General features: G+C 41.0%; 2 protein-coding genes across 2 annotated transcripts; both read right to left on the bottom strand.

The window, feature by feature from the left end:
• Positions 1 to 1,077: 1,077 nt before the first annotated feature.
• LOC147158372 (alpha-1-antitrypsin homolog) lies at positions 1,078 to 5,007 on the bottom strand. The gene is made up of 5 exons (XM_086061233.1): positions 4,846 to 5,007; positions 2,896 to 3,526; positions 2,438 to 2,708; positions 2,210 to 2,357; positions 1,078 to 1,582 (listed from the first exon to the last, which is right to left on the bottom strand). Exons 1-5 carry the CDS (start codon positions 4,903 to 4,905, stop codon positions 1,379 to 1,381), a joined length of 1,314 nt encoding a protein of 437 aa, XP_085917359.1. The 5' UTR covers positions 4,906 to 5,007; the 3' UTR covers positions 1,078 to 1,378.
• An 8,299-nt stretch (positions 5,008 to 13,306) lies between these two features.
• On the bottom strand, positions 13,307 to 18,432 carry LOC147158371 (alpha-1-antitrypsin homolog). The gene is made up of 5 exons (XM_086061033.1): positions 18,274 to 18,432; positions 15,121 to 15,751; positions 14,651 to 14,921; positions 14,423 to 14,570; positions 13,307 to 13,799 (listed from the first exon to the last, which is right to left on the bottom strand). The coding sequence occupies exons 1-5, from the start codon at positions 18,331 to 18,333 to the stop codon at positions 13,608 to 13,610; spliced, it is 1,302 nt and encodes a 433-aa protein (XP_085917159.1). The 5' UTR covers positions 18,334 to 18,432; the 3' UTR covers positions 13,307 to 13,607.
• Positions 18,433 to 23,815: the final 5,383 nt, after the last annotated feature.

The raw sequence follows: 23,815 nt of genomic DNA, 5'->3' as shown, positions 1-23,815 counted from the left end.
TGCATCGGCACAACTGGTGAATTCTCATACTGCCCCAAGACTTCAATTGTGTCACATCAAAAGAAAATGGACGGTGCAGTCCCACTGAAACACAATACTGTGGACTTTAAATTAAATTTCCAGGCAAATTAAATTTCTGTTACCATTGGAGTGGTCGCAGAGATATCTCAGAGCTATTGAAACAGAGACACAACTGTTAGCATGGCTCCATTACGAGACATAGCCTAAGTAAAAATGGATGTTTTTTAAGCAAGCCATTAAATAATTGCCTCTCCTGGGTACCCACGCTGCCTTTTAATCATATCCCTCTCAAAACAGCTCCCTCCATTCTGTGAGTCCCAGAAAGAAAGAAAGAAAGATCAGAAAAACTTGAACTGCTTTAAAACTTTGGAGGCAAACACTCATGCAGCCTTGCGAGTCCTCTCGGGATTGCAGCTTGTCTTTGACAGGAGAGGATATGGTGGTAAGACATTCCCAAGTCTGCACCACACGCTGCAGTTTGGGACAGTGATTTATGTGTAATTTATAGCAGCAGACATTTGAGATGTTGGTGAAGGTTCCATTGTTTGTTTGTAAATTTTGTCCGTTTTTTTAAAACATTGAATCTGAGATCAAACTGAATCCAAGTATTGAATCTGAAAAATATTTTGTAGATAGGTTCATCCAGAACTGGACTGGCACAAAAAAATCAGCCCCGGCATTTTGACTTAAGCCCGGTGTCCTGTACACCGGCCCAGCCCGACTCTTGTCTAACGTGTAGTTCTGCCACTGATGTGTATTGATGTTTCAGTTTGCTATCTATATTCAAAATAGAATAACAGACTGGTCCCTCCAAATTGTGGGACAGTCTCTGGGGGTAAAATGTAGGAAAACAATAATTAAAAAGCACTACATCGGCCTCCAAAGAGGCCGGCCCACTGGGCATCTGCCCTGTATGCCAGATACCCAGTCCAGCCCTGGGTTCAACTATATGCTACGTTGAAGCTCACTTAACATAATAATATTATATACAGATTAACAATTTGCACGAGTGTAATATGTCTTGCCGAGGTTGAAAGATCATCCAAAAATAAAACATAATTGTTCATCATCTTTATTTCATCATGTTGAACAATGCTCAAACGAACACCATTTGCTCATTCTTTTGCCAGCGGTTATCGGTGATGAATATGCCACTTTTGAATATGTCAATGTGTTCAGACAATCAGACATTTTGGTTCTGGTAACTGTTTAACTTTTGGCAAGACTGACAGATACATACTAATCCAGTGCCTTGGATCTAATGATTTTATGTCTTCTCAAATGACCAAATGTCAAAGGACACCACGGGATTTTATGGGCGTAAAAAAAGCAAAGAAATTACAGAACACGTCTTTATTTACTTGGCTGTGGGGTTACTGATCTTGCCCATGAAAAGTATGCTGCGGGTGGAGTCCTCCACGATCAAGACCAAGAAGGGTCTATCAATTTGAACCCTAATAGGCATACTCATCGGCATACTCGTCATCATCATCTCCAGGGTAGTGACAGACGCTGCCTCGGTTCCTGTTTCATCAACACTCAGAACAGCCTTCTGGGTTGCCTGTGGAAGAAGCAGTTGGTTCATGACAGAAAAAAACTGTCGAAGAAAATGCAAGCTGGAGCTACAGCAAAGAACCTATTAATCATATTGTACAGTATGGAGTGGGATGTGTAGGTGGTCTGGTTGGGAGTCACAATGGCTTTTTACAAGGGTGGTCTCCCTAAACCAGGTTTCACCAATTCCGGTCCTCGAGGCCCGGAGTCCTTCAGGTTTTAGATGTTTACGCCTACCAACGCACTTGATACTAAAATCAGGATCGTTATCATTATATGAATCAGGTGTGCTAGTGGGAGGAAACATCTAAAACCTCAGGACTCCGGATCTCGAGGAACCCTGTCCTAAACCATGAATTCTTGACCTTTTGCAGAGGTGTCAAATCCAGTTCCAGAAAGTAAGAACCCTGCCACAGATTAACAAGCTCTGAGTAGAAGCACCTAAAGCCAAACTGTGATAGGGGTTTTACTTTCTGGACCTGGATTTGACACCTCTTCCTTTTTGGTAGTCCAATGTTAGTTCCCTTGAAGTCCTTATCCTTGAAAAGACATAGATGGACTCCTAATGTACATGTATGACAAACAGCCCCCCCCCCCCCACTCCTTAAGTATCTCTGTGTTCTGTTAATTCTACCTTAGATAGCTTCAGCTTGACATCCTCGGAAATGCCGGAGAAGTCGGCAGTGTCTCCAAAAGCTGCGGTGATTCCCATTTCTTTCAATGTGCTATCCAATGCAGATTTAGCAGAAATGGAAAATTTGGGCAGGAACACACTCACAGATCTGAAAAAACATCAGATAAGAGGTTGTGTCAGTGCACTGCACAATGCACCACATCTTTTCAGTCATCTTATCATTCTTACTGTCTATAAATAGAGTCGTGCCAGTGCTTAATGTATTCCTTGCTGATGTAGCCCTCCACAGCCTTCATCTTTCCCTCATCAGGCAGGATGATCATCATGGAGGTGTTGCCCTTGTAGGGCAGCATGAGGACGGTGGTGCCGTTGTCCATGTCGCGATACATGTCGTAGCGACCGGTCCTCTCCATCATGTCCACTTCCACTTTGGTGTTCTCATCCACGTGGAAGTCGGCCTTCCCTGTCAGCGATTTTTTGAAGTGTTGTTGCCACTCTCCTGTAACCAAACATTGAAATGTTTTTAACGCTTTTGTGACCACAGGCGCCAAATCCTGGCCCAAAAGTAAAAACCCTGCAAATTGAGTAGAAGCACCTGTGGCTAAAGCCAAACTGTGGCAGGGTTTTTACCTTCTAGACCTGATTTTGACACCTCTGTTTATTACTCTGTTGTTTCAGTCTCCTACCTTTGAAGTAGACCGTGTTGATCAGCATCATAGCCAAGGCTTCATCCAAATCCTTTACATGTTCTTTAATCATATTATTGGTTTGATTGGCTATGTATGAGTTGATTGCAGCCTTTGCCTCTTCCGATTTGCCGAAGTCAAGCTTGAGGACCTCAGCAGAGTAGAATTCTTTGGCATTTTTAATGAAGGTGTCTAAGGGGCTGAAGTCGTCGTCTATCGCGACTGCATTACTGACGTGCAATTCCTGGTGCTCTTGAGTGTGGCCGAGCATGTGAAAAAGATGCTTGTATGCTTCGTTGATCTTAGCCTGCTCCTTGCCACTGTAGCCCAAGGTGGAAAACAGCTGGCTGTGGGTTTCACCGTGTGCCCCCGTGGATAAAAGAGACAGGGCGGTGGAGGTGCCCAGCGGGGAGAAGAAGATGTTCTCTGCATCACTTGTTTTGGCTCTTAAGGTTTTATAAAAGCTAAAGCCAAAATCTGCATTGGGAGGGGACAGCTCGTGGCAATTCATGTCATCTCCATGGTGGTGGTGGTGGTCGTCGTGGTGGTCGTGGCTGGGGGCAGCCAGGCATGTAGCCAGCAGCAGTGCCGCGAAAGAGCAACTTGCAATGAAACCCTGCATCTTCACAGCCTGTCCAAGACAATTTAGAAACGGCAAATTAGAGCAAAGCTCATCAGTATAAGCAAGCATATCGTTATTATGAGAGGATGAGGATCTAATGGCATTTCTTTTGTTCCATTTGTGTTGAAGAGATGCAGCTTCCTACATATTTATATTGAAGAAGAATCACCTTTTAAAGGTGTCAAATCTAGGTCCAGACGGTAAAAACCAGAGGTGGACACTTATGTCCAAATTTTCGGCGAGTGCTTTATGACACGAAGCCTCAAATGAATACATGGACTGAGCACCGACTTGAAGCAGGCTTGCATCCGTCGATCCGGGACAGTACAGACGGTCCTTCTCAGTCTGTGCGTTTCTCAACGCTTTGTGTTGGCATCCGTCAATGACCGGCTGACGTAATAATGGAAGTGGCCACAATTTGGCTTTCGCCACAGGTGCTTCTACTCAGAGCTCGTTTACCTGACGGTTGAGTAGAAGCACCTGTGGCGAAAGCCAAACTGCGGCAGGGTTTTTACTTTGTGGACCTGGATTTGACACCTCTGAATGTCATGTAGGCTACATACAAGCACACATGTTTTTCCCGTCTGGGTTTTAGCCATCACAGTGGCGGATGCAGCAAACTGTTAGTGAACGCACACTGTAGCAGAGGGCTACTTAAGCACCCAGGGGGCGGTTAAGGTTATCGCTGTCTTACTTATGGGTCCTGGGAATGCTGGTGGTGAATTGTTCATTACCACATCCTCTTGAATGCTGTCAAAATAATGGGTTCTTTTTTTTGGGCCCAGATTCTTGTGCCGCTCATGAGCTTGAATCAGCGTCACCAAGGTGTCCGGTGACATTAGCAACTTGGCCACGACTTCCTGTATAGCTTTGCAATGAGCTGTTCAATTGTTTCTTTTGACAAAATTGTGTTAGCTGAAATCAGGAATGGGCAACTCTGGTCCTCAAGGGTCACTATCCTGCGTGTTTGAAATGTTTCCCTCCATCACCACACCTGATTCAAATGGTCAGTTTATCAGCAAGCTTTGCAAAAGCCTGTAACGATTTATGATATTTGAATCAGGTGTGTAAGAGTAGGGAAACTACAAAAAGATGTAGGACAGTTGCCCATCCCTGACTTCGATACAGTAGAAACTTAAAAATGAAACTTTTTTAAACCCAGCCATAGTGATGGTAGCATGACAAAAAGGGAATTTAGGACAATGCTAACCAAAAGGTTTCAACCACTGCACTTCATCCAGCGGCTTGGGAGGTACATATCACTGCAGTGCGTTATATACAAGAATGTGACAAATGTATAAAGTCTAAAAATTCATCAACAGTCTTACCTTGAAGTGTCCTCTTTGCTGCGGGCAGATCTGCAGAAATGTCTCCATTTTATACACCATTGCTGACAGTCATGTTAGTTAAAGAGTAACCAAACATGCCTCTGTCCTAGCAAAGAGATATGTTATCTGTCTGGACCATCCTCACTGATGTAACACAACTAACATGTGCAACAAAGGGGTGAAAAGCCCGTGGTACGTTTTGGAGACTATCAGATGCTATCGGAATCGGAATCGTCTCATACTTTTAATGCAGTCCACCACTTGCTGTGCATGGGGAAATCACACCATCATTTTCATACTGCTTATTTCATTCTTTTATGTATTATTATTATTATTATTAACTCATTCACTGCCATTGACGGCTATAGACGTCCAAAATCCATTTGAACAATTTCTATTAGTTGAACATTTTTTCCACTTTTGTTAACAAGAGTGTGAAAACCTAGAAAAAATAATATTGTACATTTACAACAGATGTAAAAGTTGTGATTAATTGTGAGTTAACTATTGAAGTCATGCAGTTAATTACCATCAAAATCGCCTGACACGATTTTAAAAAGAAAAAAGATTATTAAAAATTAGGGACGTAATTAATCGCATGACTTCACTAGTTAACTCACGATTAATCACAAATGTGATATTTGTTCTAATACAATAAACCAAAAATCTAGGTTTTCATACTCTTGTTAACAAAAGTGGGGAAAAAATGTTTAACTCTTTGACTGCCATAAACGTTATAAAACGTTTAGCATAAACCTAGGGAAGGGCGCCGAGGACGTTAAAAGACGTCCCCTATGTTTTTTTTTTTTTTTTTTTTCAAAAACGGGTGCAGGAAAGCCTTGGGCAGCTGTGCTGAAAGTATCAGGCAGATATGATTAGTCAAAGACTCGTTTTGGCCCCTAGAGGGCAGCGATGACTCTCTTTGCACAAGGTTGGATGGGCCGCCCACCGTGGGCGTCAGTAGAAGACGTGAGGCGGAGCTAGAGTGTTGAGGAGACAATGGCTGATCCAAGCCACAATGGCTTGACCAAGCAACCGGTTACAAGCAGCTCAGCTTGAGCATTTTTTTCAAAGACGGAAAGCATCAATCAATACTAAAAAGCGCATTGATGTCAACGATGATGATGACTCCGAGCTCTACGCCAAAGTTGGAAGCTTTGGCCTGTTACTATCACGTAGTAAGCCTCACCGGCTAAGCGCGGCTAGCGCGGCTAGCGCTGCTAAGGCCGGAAAACGCGCACAATAGCCGGCCGGGTACTTCTGCACAAGCGGACATTCGATCGGGCGATGGAGAGTTGGCATCGACCAATGCAGATTGATGATGATGATGATGATGACTGCGAGTTTGACGCCAAAGTTGGAAGCCTGGACGTGTTTACGATCACGTAGTAAGCCTCACCGGCTAAGCGCGGCTAGCGCTGCTAAGGCCGGAAAACGCGCACAATAGCCGGCCGAGCACTTCTGCACAAGCGGACATTCGATCGGGCGATGGAGAGTTGGCATCGACCAATGCAGATTGATGATGATGATGATGATGACTGCGAGTTTGACGCCAAAGTTGGAAGCCTGGACGTGTTTACGATCACGTAGTAAGCCTCACCGGCTAGCGCTGCTAACGCCGGAAAACGCGGAGCTGCACAAGCGGACATTCGATCGGACAATGAAGAGTACCCCGAGTCCAATGCATATTCATCGGAGGAGCGGGTACAGTCTGATCACGGAGAAGACACTGTTTCTGGACTACGATGCCACCATGAATGGAGTGGATAAAATGGATCAGAACATCTCCTACCACCCGGTATAGCAACTGAAGGACACGGGGAAGCGAGACGTAACGAAACCGTAGCATGATCCTGATATTAGACTTGATGACACACTGCAGTATATACTTGCTATTCCCCGGAAAAAAACGGCCTGCAAGAAAGTGGCGCACGCGAAGAGGCAATCTGTTGTGCAAATGCTGTTGCGTCTCTTTGCACGCAGGAGAGTGTTACAAAAAGAAAAACTGTCGTTGAAACATCCACATATTTGTAAATAGCACCACAGTTGCACACATTTGTAAATAGTTTGCCAAATTGTTGTCAAATTGTTACACTGTTGAATGTAAATAAACGTATTTTGCTATCAAAAAACACTTTTTCATTCTTGGTGGTAGTGTTTTATAGAAGTAAAGCACTATTTAGGTGTTTGTGGCATCATTCATGGACAAAAAGAAGTGTCAAATTCACTAGAATGCATGAAATAATATTGTTTCACTAAAAGCTTGATTTCTCCGTATTTTGGTCCAACACAGGCGAAATTGGGTCAAACTAACCATTTTCTATTGTTGATTACTAAAGAACGGAATAAGGTAGAAACAAACTCTTTTTTTCTGATGAAAGATGAAAGTCCAATCTTTTATTTGGTAGTACGTGTGTTTCCATAGTCCAAACAGAACATTTTCTGTGGACCTTGAAAATCAGTCAAAATGCTTAAATCGGCTGGCACTGGCGGCATCCCTTTTCTGAAAACGTCTGGCAGTCAAAGAGTTAACTAATAGAAATAGTTCAAATGAATTTTTGACGTCTATAGCCGTCTATGGCAGTGAATGAGTTAATTTAATTTAGAATGTTCAGTTCAGTTGTAGCTCCAGTTAAATCCAGCATTTTATTTGATATTCGAAAATATATTTATAAATTATTTTCTCAAACACCCCCCCCCCCAACACCCCCCCCCCACCCCCCAACACCCCACCCTTTAACCATGGGAGAGAAATAGTCCTAGAGCCGTCCGTGAATTTGCAAACCAAAATATTGTACAGGAATGCCCATGAAGCAGATATGCTTCACACCGCTCACCGTGCTCTCCACTTTGGAGACATATTCCTCCACAATATTTTAGTGGAATTCAAAATTTTAGGGCTGCGGGGTGATTCATCTACAGAGGTTCGACTGTAGGTCCAAGCTAGTGAGTTAAATGTCAATTTCTGTTTGTTTACTGTTGCAATCAATATGTGTAGATGTCTGGTCTCTCTATCTCGCTATCAATAGTTTATGGCATAGTGGCAAACAATACAGCATAGTGGACAATAGACAATACTGGATTTTGCAATTTCAGGCAAAAAGTGAAGTATTTTAAATTGTTTGAGTTTAGTTTATTAAAAGAAGAAAAGACAGTGCGCAGTAACATAAAGAAGATGGCTGCACCAGATTTAGCATAATGCTAGTTTACATCTGTAGTCCCCATTTACAGACATGCTTATTAGTAACATTGTTTTCTCCCACCTTTTTAAATTTTGTTTCATTTGATCTATTATAACTTGATCGTGACTTTTTCCTTCTACTCTCTAATGTGGCTACATTTTAACAGTGTATTAGACCGCGTGGAACCACACAGCCCCTAAGTGGCCAAGACTTGATCTTATGTTTTGGTTTTGTAGGGGTTGGATTTTGTTTATTATGGGTGTGTTTGTTGTTTTTGTCTGTGGTTGGTATTTGTCATGTGTTTTTGATTTCTCGCCTTGTCTCATTATGTCTGATCACGTCCACTTGTGTGTTTCTTCCCTTCCAATGTGTCTGCCCAATCGCTGCCCTCAGCCTACTGTGTTCCCCAGGTGTTTCTCATTAGGGTTGGTACACGAAAGTCAGTTTTAATGTATCCTCACAAGTTTCTTACGATTTAAGCCATTCGTCCACATGACGAAGAAAGGTATGAATAATTTTGGACGTGCCACTTTTTGTTCAAATATATATAAAAGCTGAGAATTGTTTTCAGAGAGAGAGACCGAAAGGCTGTTATACAAATCCCTCATCACAAAACAAACTCAACTTAGTGGAATATTCATTATTCAGCTAGTCAAACACACTGTAAACTACAAACAAGGCTTACACTCTAAAAAAACCCAAAAAACAATAAGATACAAAAAAGACGTGGCAACTATTCTAGAAAAACGTCACACACAATTACGTACGTACAACAAAGTCACAGACTTGGTAGGTTCTATAAAAAGCCACAATGTGATACAAGTGTCGATAGACATACCTTTTTATTAATATTTTTGTTCAAATTGATGTAGAAATGTCTGAAAATCCCGCTGTTTTTTTCACACTGACTTCCCTGGCTTCCGTAAGAGGAGGACTGAAAATACCGTAATGACAGTAGTTTTTCTGTAAAGCGCAAGGGCTTAGCTTTCAGACACCATTGGAATTTTTCAGATAACACAAACGGTACCAGAGGTATGGAAATGTGCCGCTGGCGGCACGCTCGGTAAAGGGTTCTACAGTAGCACAGGGGACATTTTTAGACTACAGAATTAAGGAAATTAAATTAGCTTTTAGCATTCTTCCTACAAAACGGGACAAATTGTGTCCCTGGAGAGATTTTTATTTTCCCAGGACAGCTGAAAAAAAAAAAAAAGAGAACAATTCTGGGAAAAACGGGATGCGTAGCAACTCTACTACTGGGACACAATATTATTGAGTTGAAATTGAATTTAGTGCAGGCCTACTCAATTCATGGACTAAAATTCAAATTAAATTTCTACTACCTAATTATATTGGTAGCCAACATATTTCAGAGCTATTGAAACAGAAAATAAAGGCATAAACAGACCCATTAACTCTATTACAAGACATATACAGTAAGTCAGAAATGTATGTTATTTAAGCAAGCTATTAAATCCCTCGGGCATCCGCACTGCTTTTGAATCAACACCCCCTCAAAACAGTTTCCTTTATTATGTGCGCCCCAGTAAGAAGAAACAGAAAAAAAACAACCGGCTTTTAAATTGAACACACTGAAAACATTCATGCACCCTCGCAAATCGTCAAGGGGCCGCAGCTTGGCTTTAAGGGGGGCATTCTAAAAAGGTCAGTTGCATCACTCACTTGAGTCGTACCTGAGGTCAATTTCAAGTTCTATGCTGGTCCTCGCTGCATGCTGGAGGTTGTAACTGTCATTTATGTATAATTCATAAAAAGGTGATGCTTGAGATGAATGAAAATGTAAATATTGCAATCAGAATCAACTTTATTTGCCAAATATGTAAAAACTAGGGGTGTCAAAATTAGTGCAGTGCGTTAAATTTTTTGTTAACTTAAAGTTTCTTTAAGTCCACTAATTTTTATTTTGCTTGAGCGAACGAGCACCTTTAGATTTAGCCGGAGCAGCTAACAAGGGCAGCTAGCGAGAGTTAGTTGGAGGCATAGACTGGAATGGCTAACAAGACTGGCTAGCGGGAGAAGCTAGTAAATCTAGTGAATCGCAATCTTACCACTAATTCTTATTTTGCTTGAGCGAACGAGCACCTCGGCGAGCGACGGCAAAAAAACAAGGGAGCCACATTTAGCCAGAGCAGCTAGCGGGAGTTAGTTGGAGGCATAGGCTGGAATGGCTAACAAGACTGGCTAGCGGGAGAAGCTAGTAAATCTAGTGAATCGCAATCCTACCACCAATTTTTATTTTGCTTGAGCGAACGAGCACCTCGGCGAGCGACGCCGAAAGACCAAGCGAGCCAGATTTAGCCGGAGCAGCTAGCCAGGGCAGCTAGCGAGAGTTAGTTGGAGGCATAGGCTGGAATGGCTAACAAGACTGACTAGTGTTGGATTATTAACATTGTTTTTCTGTTTCAATTTATATTTTTCTAAGTGTTTTTGATTTTAGTTAGATATGTTACAACTGTTCCCCATATGTTAGTTTATCTATAGTCTTTATTCTCTTCCCTGTCATAGTAAGGTGTCTGATTTAATCTAAATAAGAGGGGTCTGACCAAAAGGGCCGTCTGCGTGAATCTCTGGTATTAGGAGGCTCCAGGAGCCAATTGTTTATCCAGGAGCCAATTGTTTACCCCCATCTGTTGAGGACTAAAAATAACTGAATGGAAGATAACCTAATTGTATTTCACTCTGCTGACAGGACAAGATGAAAGGGGGGGGGGGGCACAGTCTCTTCCTCGGGGGCTGTGCTTTGTGTGGGGTTTTATGGGGGTCCCTGGTGCCAGGAGGTGGCGGGGGCCAAGTGTTTACCCACATCCTCTGAGTTGATCAAGACAGGGACTGAGGAAAGATAAGACTGGGGGATGTGTAGACTTGAAGACTCTTGTCTTGACAGGAAATGCCTGGAGGCAAAAGGTACCTCTTTGTCAATAAAGGGGGTGGGAACTGTTAGGTATAAATGTGTGAGTGTATTTTGAAAATGTTACACTTCTTGGATCAGGGCTATTTGAGCCGGGTTCTAGAGATGTCTTTCAGATTCTGAAATAAAGCTAGCAAAACTTCTCCACGAGACTTCAACTTTGAATTTTATTTGAACACGCAGAAATCAAAGAAATTATTTCCAACACTAGCGGGAGAAGCTAGTAAATCTAGTGAATCGCAATCCTACTACTAATTCTTATTTTGCTTGAGCGAACGAGCACCTCGGCGAGCGACGCCAAAAGACCAAGCAAGCCAGATTTAGCCAGAGCAGCTAACAAGAGCAGCTAGCGGGAGTTAGTTGGAGGCAGTGGCTAACAAGAGCGGCTAGCGGGAGAAGCTAGCAAAAGCTTGGGAGAGCAAAACAGGAGGTGACAAGCAACGGGAGCCCAAATCACTGGACTCAGTGACTATTATATTTTTCTTTGAATCTCATTGTGGGTTTTTAATTGTATGAATTATTAGTTCACCACTAGATGGCGCTACTTCAATCAGATGTGAATATTATATACCACATGCTTTTACGTTATATTTTGTGCAGCTTCACGTCGATTTTCAGTCCCGAACATTTCAAGATTTTCTCGGCTTTAGTTGAAGCACCGCTTGACCGATAAACTGTACACACACAAAAACAAACAGTGACTTCTTTTCATCACAGATCTCGGCCTCATTCTGAGGCGCCGCAAGCTGATTCTAGACGAAACAGGACGACCTCCGGTTTTGATGAGCGATGCTCTCTTTGCTCTCTGAGTGGGTGGTGCTGAAAGTTTTATTTATTAATTTATTTATTTTTCTGAAGAGCTCAGTATTGTTCATTCGGTAATTTTACCGATTTGACATGTCAGCATCATTGCTCTTTTTTTTTTATATATATTTTTTATTTTTGTTTTATTAATTTATATTTTGTATGTGTATGTGCATGTGTGCGTGCGCGTGTATTCATTAGTTCACCTGAAACCTATTTAAAAATCCCACACCGTTCAACTAAACCGAACACTTCAGAATCCAGCTAGAGTCGTGAGGTTGTCAGGAGACCCGAGGAAGGACCAAAGAAAAGAAAGGAAAGTAAAATACAGCACCGACCAGACATCACCTACTACCGACCGGGCCACAAACCACAGTCCTTCACCAACCCCAGAAACATCTAAATTCCACCAAATCAGGGAGACCTCAAGAGACCAAAGGAGAGACGGAGGAAAGGAAGGAAGGACAGACGAAGCAGAGTGAGATCCACAGACACCAGCCCCCCATCCCCTCCCGCCATCCATCTACTTTTCATCACAGATCTCGGCCTCATTCTGAGGCGCCGCAAGCTGATTTTAGACGAGACAGGACGACCTCCGGTTTTGGTGAGCGATGCTCTCTTTGCTCTCTGAGTGGGTGGTGCTGAAAGTCTATTGATCTCTCAGGATGAGCTTTTGACCCACGGGGTGAATTCCAGCCAGGCAAACAACGACAGCCGGCTTTTTTTAGTTTCGTAGAAAACTCCCTAGCTGTGTGTGCGTGTGACGGTTAGGATGTCACATCCCCTTTTAAATGATCAACATGGATTTTGAACACTTATGTAACCGATGCATGCTACAATTTTGCTTCACATTGCTTGTGTACACAAAAAAGGTGTTATCTTTATGTGTTTAAGAATTTATAAAATTTCCTACTAGTGCGCTGAATTGTCTGTTTCAATTAGAGTACAACTATGTGCTACTAGTATTAACATTCTGCCAGTAAACATTTAATACTTCACTAGTTATACTAGTAGCACACATGTCAACTAGGTTCCAATGTTTGTTTGTAACTTTTGTCCGGTTTTTTAAAACATTGAATCTGAGATCAAACTGAATCCAAGTACTGAATCTGAAAAATATTTTGTAGACAGGTTCATCCAGACTGACACAAAAAAATCAGCCCCGGCATTTTGACTTAAGCCCGGTGTCCTGTACACCGGCCCAGCCAGACTCTTGTCTAACGTGTAGGTCTGCCCACGGATGTGTATTGATGTTTCAGTTTGCTATCTATATTCAAAATAGAATAACAGACTGGTCCCTCCAAATTGTGGGACAGTCTCTGGGGGTAAAATGTAGGAAAACAATAAGTAAAAAGCACTACATCGGCCTCCAAAGAGGCCGGCCCACTGGGCATCTGCCCTGTATGCCAGATACCCAGTCCAGCCCTGGGTTCAACTATATGCTACGTTGAAGCTCACTTAACATAATGATATTATATACAGATTAACAATTTGCACGAGTGTAATATGTCTTGCCGAGGTTGAAAGATCATCCAAAAATAAAACATAATTGTTCATCATCTTTATTTCATCATGTTGAACAATGCTCAAACGAACACCATTTGCTCATTCTTTTGCCAGCGGTTATCGGTGATGAATATGCCACTTTTGAATATGTCAATGTGTTCAGACAATCAGACATTTTGGTTCTGGTAACTGTTTAACTTTTGGCAAGACTGACAGATACATACTAATCCAGTGCTTTGGATCTAATGATTTTATGTCTTCTCAAATGACCAAATGTCAAAGGACACCACGGGATTTTATGGGCGTAAAAAAAGCAAAGAAATTACAGAACACGTCTTTATTTACTTGGCTGTGGGGTTACTGATCTTGCCCATGAAAAGTATGCTGCGGGTGGAGTCCTCCACGATCAAGACCAAGAAGGGTCTATCCATTTGAACCCTCATAGGCATACTCATCGGCATTATCTCCAGGGTAGTGACAGCCGCTGCCTCGGTTCCTGTTTCATCAACACTCAGAACAGCCTCCTGGGTTGCCTGTGGAAGAAGCAGTTGGTTAATGACAGAAAAAAACTGTCGAAGAAAATGCAAGCTGGAGCTACAGCAAAGAACCTATTAATCATATTGTACAGTATGGAGTGGGATGTGTAGGTGGTCTGGTTGGGAATCACAATGGCTTTTTACAAGGGTGGTCTCCCTAAACCAGGTTTCACCAATTCCGGTCCTCGAGGCCCGGAGTCCTTCAGGTTTTAGATGTTTACGCCTACCAACGCACTTGATACTAAAATCAGGATCGTTATCATTATATGAATCAGGTGTGCTAGTGGGAGGAAACATCTAAAACCTCAGGACTCCGGATCTCGAGGAACCCTGTCCTAAACCATGAATTCTTGACCTTTTGCAGAGGTGTCAAATCCAGTTCCAGAAAGTAAGAACCCTGCCACAGATTAACAAGCTCTGAGTAGAAGCACCTAAAGCCAAACTGTGATAGGGGTTTTACTTTCTGGACCTGGATTTGACACCTCTTCCTTTTTGGTAGTCCAATGTTAGTTCCCTTGAAGTCCTTATCCTTGAAAAGACATAGATGGACTCCTAATGTACATGTATGACAAACAGCCCCCCCCCCCTCCTTAAGTATCTCTGTGTTCTGTTAATTCTACCTTAGATAGCTTCAGCTTGACATCATCGGAAATGCCGGAGAAGTCGGCAGTGTCTCCAAAAGCTGCGGTGATTCCCATTTCTTTCAATGTGCTATCCAATGCAGATTTAGCAGAAATGGAAAATTTGGGCAGGAACACACTCACAGATCTGAAAAAACATCAGATAAGAGGTTGTGTCAGTGCACTGCACAATGCACCACATCTTTTCAGTCATCTTATCATTCTTACTGTCTATAAATAGAGTCGTGCCAGTGCTTAATGTATTCCTTGCTGATGTAGCCCTCCACAGCCTTCATCTTTCCCTCATCAGGCAGGATGATCATCATGGAGGTGTTGCCCTTGTAGGGCAGCATGAGGACGGTGGTGCCGTTGTCCATGTCGTGATACAGGTCGTAGCGACCGGTCCTCTTCATCATGTCCACTTCCACTTTGGTGTTCTCATCCACGTGGAAGTCGGCCTTCCCTGTCAGCGATTTGTTGAAGTGGCGTTGCCACTCTCCTGTAACCAAACATTGAAACGTTTTTAACGCCTTTGTGACCACAGGCGCCAAATCCTGGCCCAAAAGTAAAAACCCTGCAAATTGAGTAGAAGCACCTGTGGCTAAAGCCAAACTGTGGCAGGGTTTTTACTTTCTAGACCTGATTTTGACACCTCTGTTTATTACTCTGTGACATACTCTGTTGTTTCAGTCTCCTACCTTTGAAGTAGACCGTGTTGATCAGCATCATAGCCAAGGCTTCATCCAAATCCTTTACATGTTCTTTAATCATATTATTGGTTTGATTGGCTATGTATGAGTTGATTGCAGCCTTTGCCTCTTCCGATTTGCCGAAGTCAAGCTTGAGGACCTCAGCAGAGTAGAATTCTTTGGCATTTTTAATGAAGGTGTCTAAGGGGCTGAAGTCGTCGTCTATCGCGACTGCATTACTGACGTGCAATTCCTGGTGCTCTTGAGTGTGGCCGAGCATGTGAAAAAGATGCTTGTATGCTTCGTTGATCTTAGCCTGCTCCTTGCCACTGTAGCCCAAGGTGGAAAACAGCTGGCTGTGGGTTTCACCGTGTGCCCCTGTGGATAAAAGAGACAGGGCGGTGGAGATGCCCAGCGGGGAGAAGAAGATGTTCTCTGCATCACTTGTTTTGGCTCTTAAGGTTTTATAAAAGCTAAAGCCAAAATCTGCATTGGGAGGGGACAGCTCGTGGCAATTCATGTCATCTCCATGGTGGTGGTGGTGGTCGTCGTGGTGGTCGTGGCTGGGGGCAGCCAGGCATGTAGCCAGCAGCAGTGCCGCGAAAGAGCAACTTGCAATGAAACCCTGCATCTTCACAGCCTGTCCAAGACAATTTAGAAACGGCAAATTAGAGCAAAGCTCATCAGTATAAGCAAGCATATCGTTATTATGAGAGGATGAGGATCTAATGGCATTTCTTTTGTTCCATTTGTGTTGAAGAGATGCAGCTTCCTACATATTTATATTGAAGAAGAATCACCTTTTAAAGGTGTCAAATCTAGGTCCAGACGGTAAAAACCAGAGGTGGACACTTATGTCCAGATTTTCGGCGAGTGCTTTATGACACGAAGCCTCAAATGAATACATGGACTGAGCACCGACTTGAAGCAGGCTTGCATCCGTCGATCCGGGACAGTACAGACGGTCCTTCTCAGTCTGTGCGTTTCTCAACGCTTTGTGTTGGCATCCGTCAATGACCGGCTGACGTAACAATGGAAGTGGCCACCTTGCCACAATTTGGCTTTCGCCACAGGTGCTTCTACTCAGCGCTCGTTTACCTGACGGTTGAGTAGAAGCACCTGTGGCTAAAGCCAAACTGCGGCAGGGTTTTTACTTTGTGGACCTGGATTTGACACCTCTGAATGTCATGTAGGCTACATACAAGCACACATGTTTTTCCCGTCTGGGTTTTAGCCATCACAGTGGCGGATGCAGCAAACTGTTAGTGAACGCACACTGTAGCAGAGGGCTACTTAAGCACCCAGGGGGCGGTTAAGGTTATCGCTGTCTTACTTATGGGTCCTGGGAATGCTGGTGGTGAATTGTTCATTACCACATCCTCTTGAATGCTGTCAAAATAATGGGTTCTTTTTTTGGGGCCCAGATTCTTGTGCCGCTCATGAGCTTGAATCAGCGTCACCAAGGTGTCCGGTGACATTAGCAACTTGGCCACGACTTCCTGTATAGCTTTGCAATGAGCTGTTCAATTGTTTCTTTTGACAAAATTGTGTTAGCTGAAATCAGGAATGGGCAACTCTGGTCCTCGAGGGTCACTATCCTGCGTGTTTGAAATGTTTCCCTCCATCACCACACCTGATTCAAATGGTCAGTTTATCAGCAAGCTTTGCAAAAGCCTGTAACGATTTATGATATTTGAATCAGGTGTGTAAGAGTAGGGAAACGACAAAAAGATGTAGGACAGTTGCCCATCCCTGACTTCGATACAGTAGAAACTTAAAAATGAAACTCTGCAAAAGTGGTACAATTCGGAGTTCAAAAATATGCCTTAGTCAAAAGTCAAAGACACAGAAGGAATCAGTTAATCTCTTGAAGCTTGGAATTGGCAAACATTAAGAAGTTGGAGCCATAACTACTTTTTGGCGGGGCTTTTGTGTTTTTTAGTGGTGGCTAGCAGTGATGGCTAGGGCTAGTTATCGATTCTAATTGCCTCAATTGATTCAATTTCAATTTACAAGAGTTCAGTTTGATTCAATTTAGATTTTTCCCGATTTAATTCACTTCAATTCAATCCGATTAATTATGGCACATCAATTCTTCTTAAATGTCAAGTACATGATAAAAACTCCACAAATATTAAATTCCAAAGTAAATTATGCAGGGAGGGAGTAATTGGTCAAATGGTTTAGTTTATTAATGAAAGTAACACATTTTAACCACTTAACTCATTTGCTCCCAAAAATGTATTTATCCTTGTTTTTATGTTTTTTTATGCTAGAGCTTTGATGCAGCCTCAGAACTGAAGAGAATGCTTGAAGAAATGGTAGTTATTACAAAAACGGCCAGCAGGTGGCAGCAGAATATAAGAGATCAACCAGGGCCATGTTGCAAAAAAGCTCTTTCCCCCACTGTTTCAAACAGATTTGTGAATTATGATGAAATTTAGCTATATTCTAATGCTAATTGCTACAAAACGGAAACAGGTAGATTTATACTTTTTTTCCTGATGAAAGAAGACACCATTATCTTTCTTTTGGTAGGTTCCATGTTTGGATAGTAATCGAACACAATATTCTGTGGGCCTTGCAAAATCAGTCAAAATCTAGTAAAACGGCCGAGAGCGAAAGGGGTTGCTTCAGTGAAAATAGCTGGGAGTGAGTAAAATGTTACACAAACATTGACATCAGCAAGGATGAGATAAAAATATTTTCATAATCTAATTCAATAATTGTAAATATAAATCAAAAAGATTATGAATTGTCTTTAAGTGCAAAAAGTCTGGTCTTTCATAAATGTAAAATACTTTGAAATTCATGTGAACAGAAATGTCAAGAAAACAGTAAAATACCAAAGAAAATGGCCTTTAAAATTCTATTTTCTTAAGAATTAATGGGAAAAGATATAAATAAAATAATCAATTGATGGTTTTCTGAATCGTTATTGGCCTTGAAAAGGAATATCGATTCGATATCGATTATTAGATTTTTTTTAAACCCAGCCCTAGTGATGGTAGCATGACAAAAAGGGAATTTAGGACAATGCTAACCAAAAGGTTTCAACCACTGCACTTCATCCAGCGGCTTGGGAGGTACATATCACTGCAGTGTGTTATATACAAGAATGTGACAAATGTATAAAGTCTAAAAATTCATCAACAGTCTTACCTTGAAGTGTCCTCTTTGCTGCGGGCAGATCTGCAGAAATGTCTCCATTTTATACACCATTGCTGACAGTCATGTTAGTTAAAGATTAACCAAACATGCCTCTGTCCTAGCAAAGAGATATGTTATCTGTCTGGACCATCCTCACTGATGTAACACAACTAACATGTGCAACAAAGGGGGTGAAAAGCCCGTGGTACGTTTTGGAGACTATCAGATGCTATCGGAATCATCTCATACTTTTAATGCAGTCCACCACTTGCTGTGCATGGGGAAATCACACCATCATTTTCATACTGCTTATTTCATTCTTTTATGTATTATTATTATTATTATTAATTTAACTCATTCACTGCCATTGACGGCTATAGACGTCAAAAATCCATTTGAACAATTTCTATTAGTTGAACATTTTTTCCACTTTTGTTAACAAGAGTATGAAAACCTAGAAACAATAATATTGTACATTTACAACAGATGTAAAAGTTGTGATTAATTGTGAGTTAACTATTGAAGTCATGCAGTTAATTACCATCAAAATCGCCTGACACGATTTTAAAAAGAAAAAAGATTATTAAAAATTAGGGACGTAATTAATCGCATGACTTCACTAGTTAACTCACGATAAATCCCAAATTTGATATTTGTTCTAATACAATAAACCAAAAATCTAGGTTTTCATACTCTTGTTAACAAAAGTGGGGAAAAAATGTTTAACTAATAGAAATAGTTCAAATGAATTTTTGACGTCTATAGCCGTCTATGGCAGTGAATGAGTTAATTAAATTTAGAATGTTCAGTTCAGTTGTAGCTCCAGTTAAATCCAGCATTTTATTTGATATTCGAAAATATATTTATAAATTATTTTCTCAAAATTTTAGGGCTGCGGGGGGATTCATCTACAGAGGTTCGACTGTAGGTCCAAGCTAGTGAGTTAAATGTCAATTTCTGTTTGTTTACTGTTGCAATCAATATGTGTAGATGTCTGGTCTCTCTATCTCGCTATCAATAGTTTATGGCATAGTGGCAAACAATACAGCATAGTGGACAATAGACAATACTGGATTTTGCAATTTCAGGCAAAAAGTGAAGTCTTTTAAATTGTTTGAGTTTAGTTTATTAAAAGAAGAAAAGACAGTGCGCAGTAACATAAAGAAGATGGCTGCACCAGATTTAGCATAATGCTAGTTTACATCTGTAGTCCCCATTTACAGACATGCTTATTAGTAACATTGTTTTCTCCCACCTTTTTAAATTTTGTTTCATTTGATCTATTATTATCTCAATTTTATTTATTTATTCATCCTTACCATATTATCTGTTGGGTTCTTGCATTGCCTGGGTTATTCAATCGCTTTTCAAAATAATAGATCACATGACAATTGGTATCTACTGCATAGCTCTTTGGATATTATGTTGTGATTTTGTCTTGTTTTGCTTTATGTATGCTTCTTTTTCTTTTTTTTTATTATGGCTATTATTATTATTGTTTGTATCATTATCTTTATTATTATTATTATTATTAAATTTTATTTTGAACATCCATAATAATATTAATAACATCATAATAATAATAACAAACATAATAATTTTAATAATAATTAATAAAATAATAATTAAATAATAATTTTTATTATGTTTACATCTTATTCTGAACATCCATAATAATAATAATAATATCCAAAATATTAATTTTAAAGGAATACCTCTATATCCCAATAGTATAGCGTTTTTCCTTAAAATTTTATGAAATTAATGGCAATTTTCTATTCTTCTCATTTCTAGCTTCTGATCGTAAAATGGCCACAAAAGAGTGGGCCGATACTGGTATTGGCCACCGTCATGAGTACCAATACCATACCTTGAAATACGGCTGGGTATTGGTACTCATCCATCCGTTGTTGTTGATGCAAATCACTATATTATAATAAAATTTAATGAAGAAAATTGACTGATCTCCTTCCTGGCAGTACGTTGGTACATGTGGTTAGCACATTGGCCTCACATGAGAAAGGTTCTGGGTTCGAGTCTCTATGGAGTTTGTAGTTCTTCCAATGCTACATTCGCAAAATATTAAATTCCAAATTGTCCATAGGTTTGAATGTGAGTGTCTCTTCTGTGACCTGAACAGGATAAGCAGTACAGAAAATAAATGGAAGGATGATCTATTACCAGAATGAAGAGTATCGAGGAATTGGTATTGGATGCAATTAGTGTGTCAATTGCTGATGAAAGTGAACTTCTAACATGTAATATTCCCCTCAAGTGTGCTTGGATGACAAAATGACGGACTTCTTGAGCTCTCACCATCAGAACGAGAGGCCAAAAAAGGCTTATAGTGCGCGTAAATGATAGAATGTTGCAAGCATGGCAATTGACTGCAGCCTCCTTGTGAAAACAGCAATCGGCGCTACACCGACTGCTTGTCTCGGCTTGCTGAGGGAGAGAGCAGTAATTATCGCCGACTTGAAATCTACTCGGCATCATTTATTATGCTACGAAAGAACAGAAAGTGGAGCTGCAAGGAACACGGCGGAGGGTGATCCGACAGGATGGATCCATATAGTGATGGCCTCTCCAGAGGACATGAACTCTACATTGTGGACATACGCAATCGTATGTGGTGCTTACATAACATGCCTCATATACGTAATAAGCAATTTCTTTCAATTGTCCATCCTCTAACTGATGGTCGCTGAGCACAACTGTGACTTCTCAAAATGAACTGTGCATTTCTACCACCTTGGATTTGTGGGGTTGGGGGGGGGGGGGGGGGACGCACCTGATCAAGCTTGGGCACTTAACAGTCAAGCCCAAAATTATTCACACCCCGGCAAATTTTTAATATGTGGACATTTTAGCATGACAAAATCCTAAAACACAGAAAAAGTGGTTAAGAAATTAGGGGTGGGAATCTTTGAATGTCTCGCGATTCAATTCCGATTTTTGGGCCTTCGATTCGATTCAGAATCGATTTTCGATTATGAGCGATTTTTACTTTTAAATGATTTGATTGACAATGTTTTTTGCTTCAATCTATAGATGTGCAAATAAATGTAATTATCTACTCCAGTCTGACTCGCTAATGCTAATGCTAACTTGATCGTGACTTTTTCCTTCTACTCTCTAATGTGGCTACATTTTAACAGTGTATTAGACCGCGTGGAACCACACAGCCCCTAAGTGGCCAAACCGGGTACAACATGAACAGCGCTCCAAATAAAGGCACACACAAAGGCCAGACAGTATAAAATAATTTTAATAAAATCGATTTTGGGACATTTCAAATCGATTCGGAATCGTACTTAATAAAAATCGTGATTCTTATGAGAATCTGTTTGTTTTTTTGGCACACCCCTATAAGAAATGGTTCGCCGGCGAAAATTTTAATGTTTTGGAGTGGCCCAGACAGTCCAGACTTGATCTTATGTTTTGGTTTTGTAGGGGTTGGATTTTGTTTATTATGGGTGTGTTTGTTGTTTTTGTCTGTGGTTGGTATTTGTCATGTGTTTCTGATTTCTCGCCTTGTCTCGTTATGTCTGATCACGTCCACTTGTGTGTTTCTTCCTTTCCAATGTGTCTGCCCAATCGCTGCCCTCAGCCTACTGTGTTCCCCAGGTGTTTCTCATTAGGGTTGGTACACGAAAGTCAGTTTTAATGTATCCTCACAAGTTTCTTACGATTTAAGCCGTTCGTCCACATGACGAAGAAAGGTATGAATGATTTTGGACGTGCCACTTTTTGTTCAAATATATATAAAAGCTGAGAATTGTTTTCAGAGAGAGAGACTGAAAGACTGTTATACAAATCCCTCATCACAAAACAAACTCAACTTAGTGGAATATTCATTATTCAGCTAGTCAAACACACTGTAAACTACAAACAAGGCTTACACTCTAAAAAAAACAAAAAACAATAAGATACAAAAAAGACGTGGCAACTATTCTAGAAAAACGCCACACACAATTACGTACGTACAACAAAGTCACAGACTTGGTAGGTTCTATAAAAAGCCACCATGTGATACAAGTGTCGATAGACATACCTTTTTGTTAATATTTTTGTTCAAATTAATGTAGAAATGTCTGAAAATCCCGCTGTTTTTTTTCACACTGACTTCCCTGGCTTCCATAAGAGGAGGACTGAAAATACCGTAATGACAGTACTTTTTCTGTAAAGCGCAAGGGCTTAGCTTTCAGACACCATTGGAATTTTTCAGATAGCACAAACGGTACCAGAGGTACGGTAATCCAAAGTGCACCATTTTTAGACTACAGAATTTAGGAAATTAAATTAGCTTTTAGCATTCTTCCTACAAAACGGGACAAATTGTGTCCCTGGAGAGATTTTTATTTTCCCAGGACAGCTGAGAAAAAAAAAAGAAAAAAGAGAACAATTCTGGGAAAAACGGGACGCGTAGCAACTCTACTACTGGGACACAATATTATTGAGTTGAAATTGAATTTAGTGCAGGCCTACTCAATTCATGGACTAAAATTCAAATTAAATTTCTGCTACCTAATTATATTGGTAGCCAACATATTTCAGAGCTATTGAAACAGAAAATAAAGGCATAAACAGACCCATTAACTCTATTACAAGACATATACAGTAAGTCAGAAATGTATGTTATTTAAGCAAGCTATTAAATCCCTCGGGCATCCGCACTGCTTTTGAATCAACACCCCCTCAAAACAGTTTCCTTTATTATGTGCGCCCCAGTAAGAAGAAACAGAAAAAAAACAAGCGGCTTTTAAATTGAACACACTGAAAACATTCATGCACCCTCGCAAATCGTCAAGGGGCCGCAGCTTGGCTTTAAGGGGGGCATTCTAAAAAGATCAGTTGCATCACTCACTTGAGTCGTACCTGAGGTCAATTTCAAGTTCTATGCTGGTCCTCGCTGCATGCTGGAGGTTGTAACTGTCATTTATGTATAACTCATAAAAAGGTGATGCTTGAAATGAATGAAAATGTAAATATTGCAATCAGAATCAACTTTATTTGCCAAGTATGTAAAAACTAGGGGTGTCAAAATTAGTGTGGTGCGTTAAATTTTTTGTTAACTTAAAGTTTCTTTAAGTCCACTAATTTTTATTTTGCTTGAGCGAACGAGCACCTTTAGATTTAGCCGGAGCAGCTAGCCAGGGCAGCTAGCGAGAGTTAGTTGGAGGCATAGGCTGGAATGGCTAACAAGACTGGCTAGCGGAAGAAGCTAGTAAATCTAGTGAATCGCAATCCTACCACCAATTCTTATTTTGCTTGAGCGAACGAGCACCTCGGCGAGCGACGCCGAAAGACCAAGCAAGCCAGATTTAGCCGGAGCAGCTAACAAGAGCAGCTAGCGAGAGTTAGTTGAAGGCATATGCTGGAATGGCTAACAAGACTGGCTAGCGGGAGAAGCTAGTAAAAGAAAAAAGCTAGCAAAAGCTTGGGAGAGCAAAGCAGGAGGTGACAAGCAACGGGAGCCCAAATCACAGGACTCAGTGACTATTATATTTTTCTTTGAATCTCATTGTGGTTTTTTAATTGTATGAATTATTAG

This window comes from Leptonotus elevatus, chromosome 18, assembly GCF_054856555.1.
Source record: "Leptonotus elevatus isolate MCC_2025b chromosome 18, RoL_Lele_1.0, whole genome shotgun sequence".
NCBI classification, from domain to species: domain Eukaryota; kingdom Metazoa; phylum Chordata; class Actinopteri; order Syngnathiformes; family Syngnathidae; genus Leptonotus; species Leptonotus elevatus.
The sequence above is the reverse complement of the archived record's forward strand: the minus strand, read 5'-3'. Positions and strand labels throughout refer to the sequence as shown.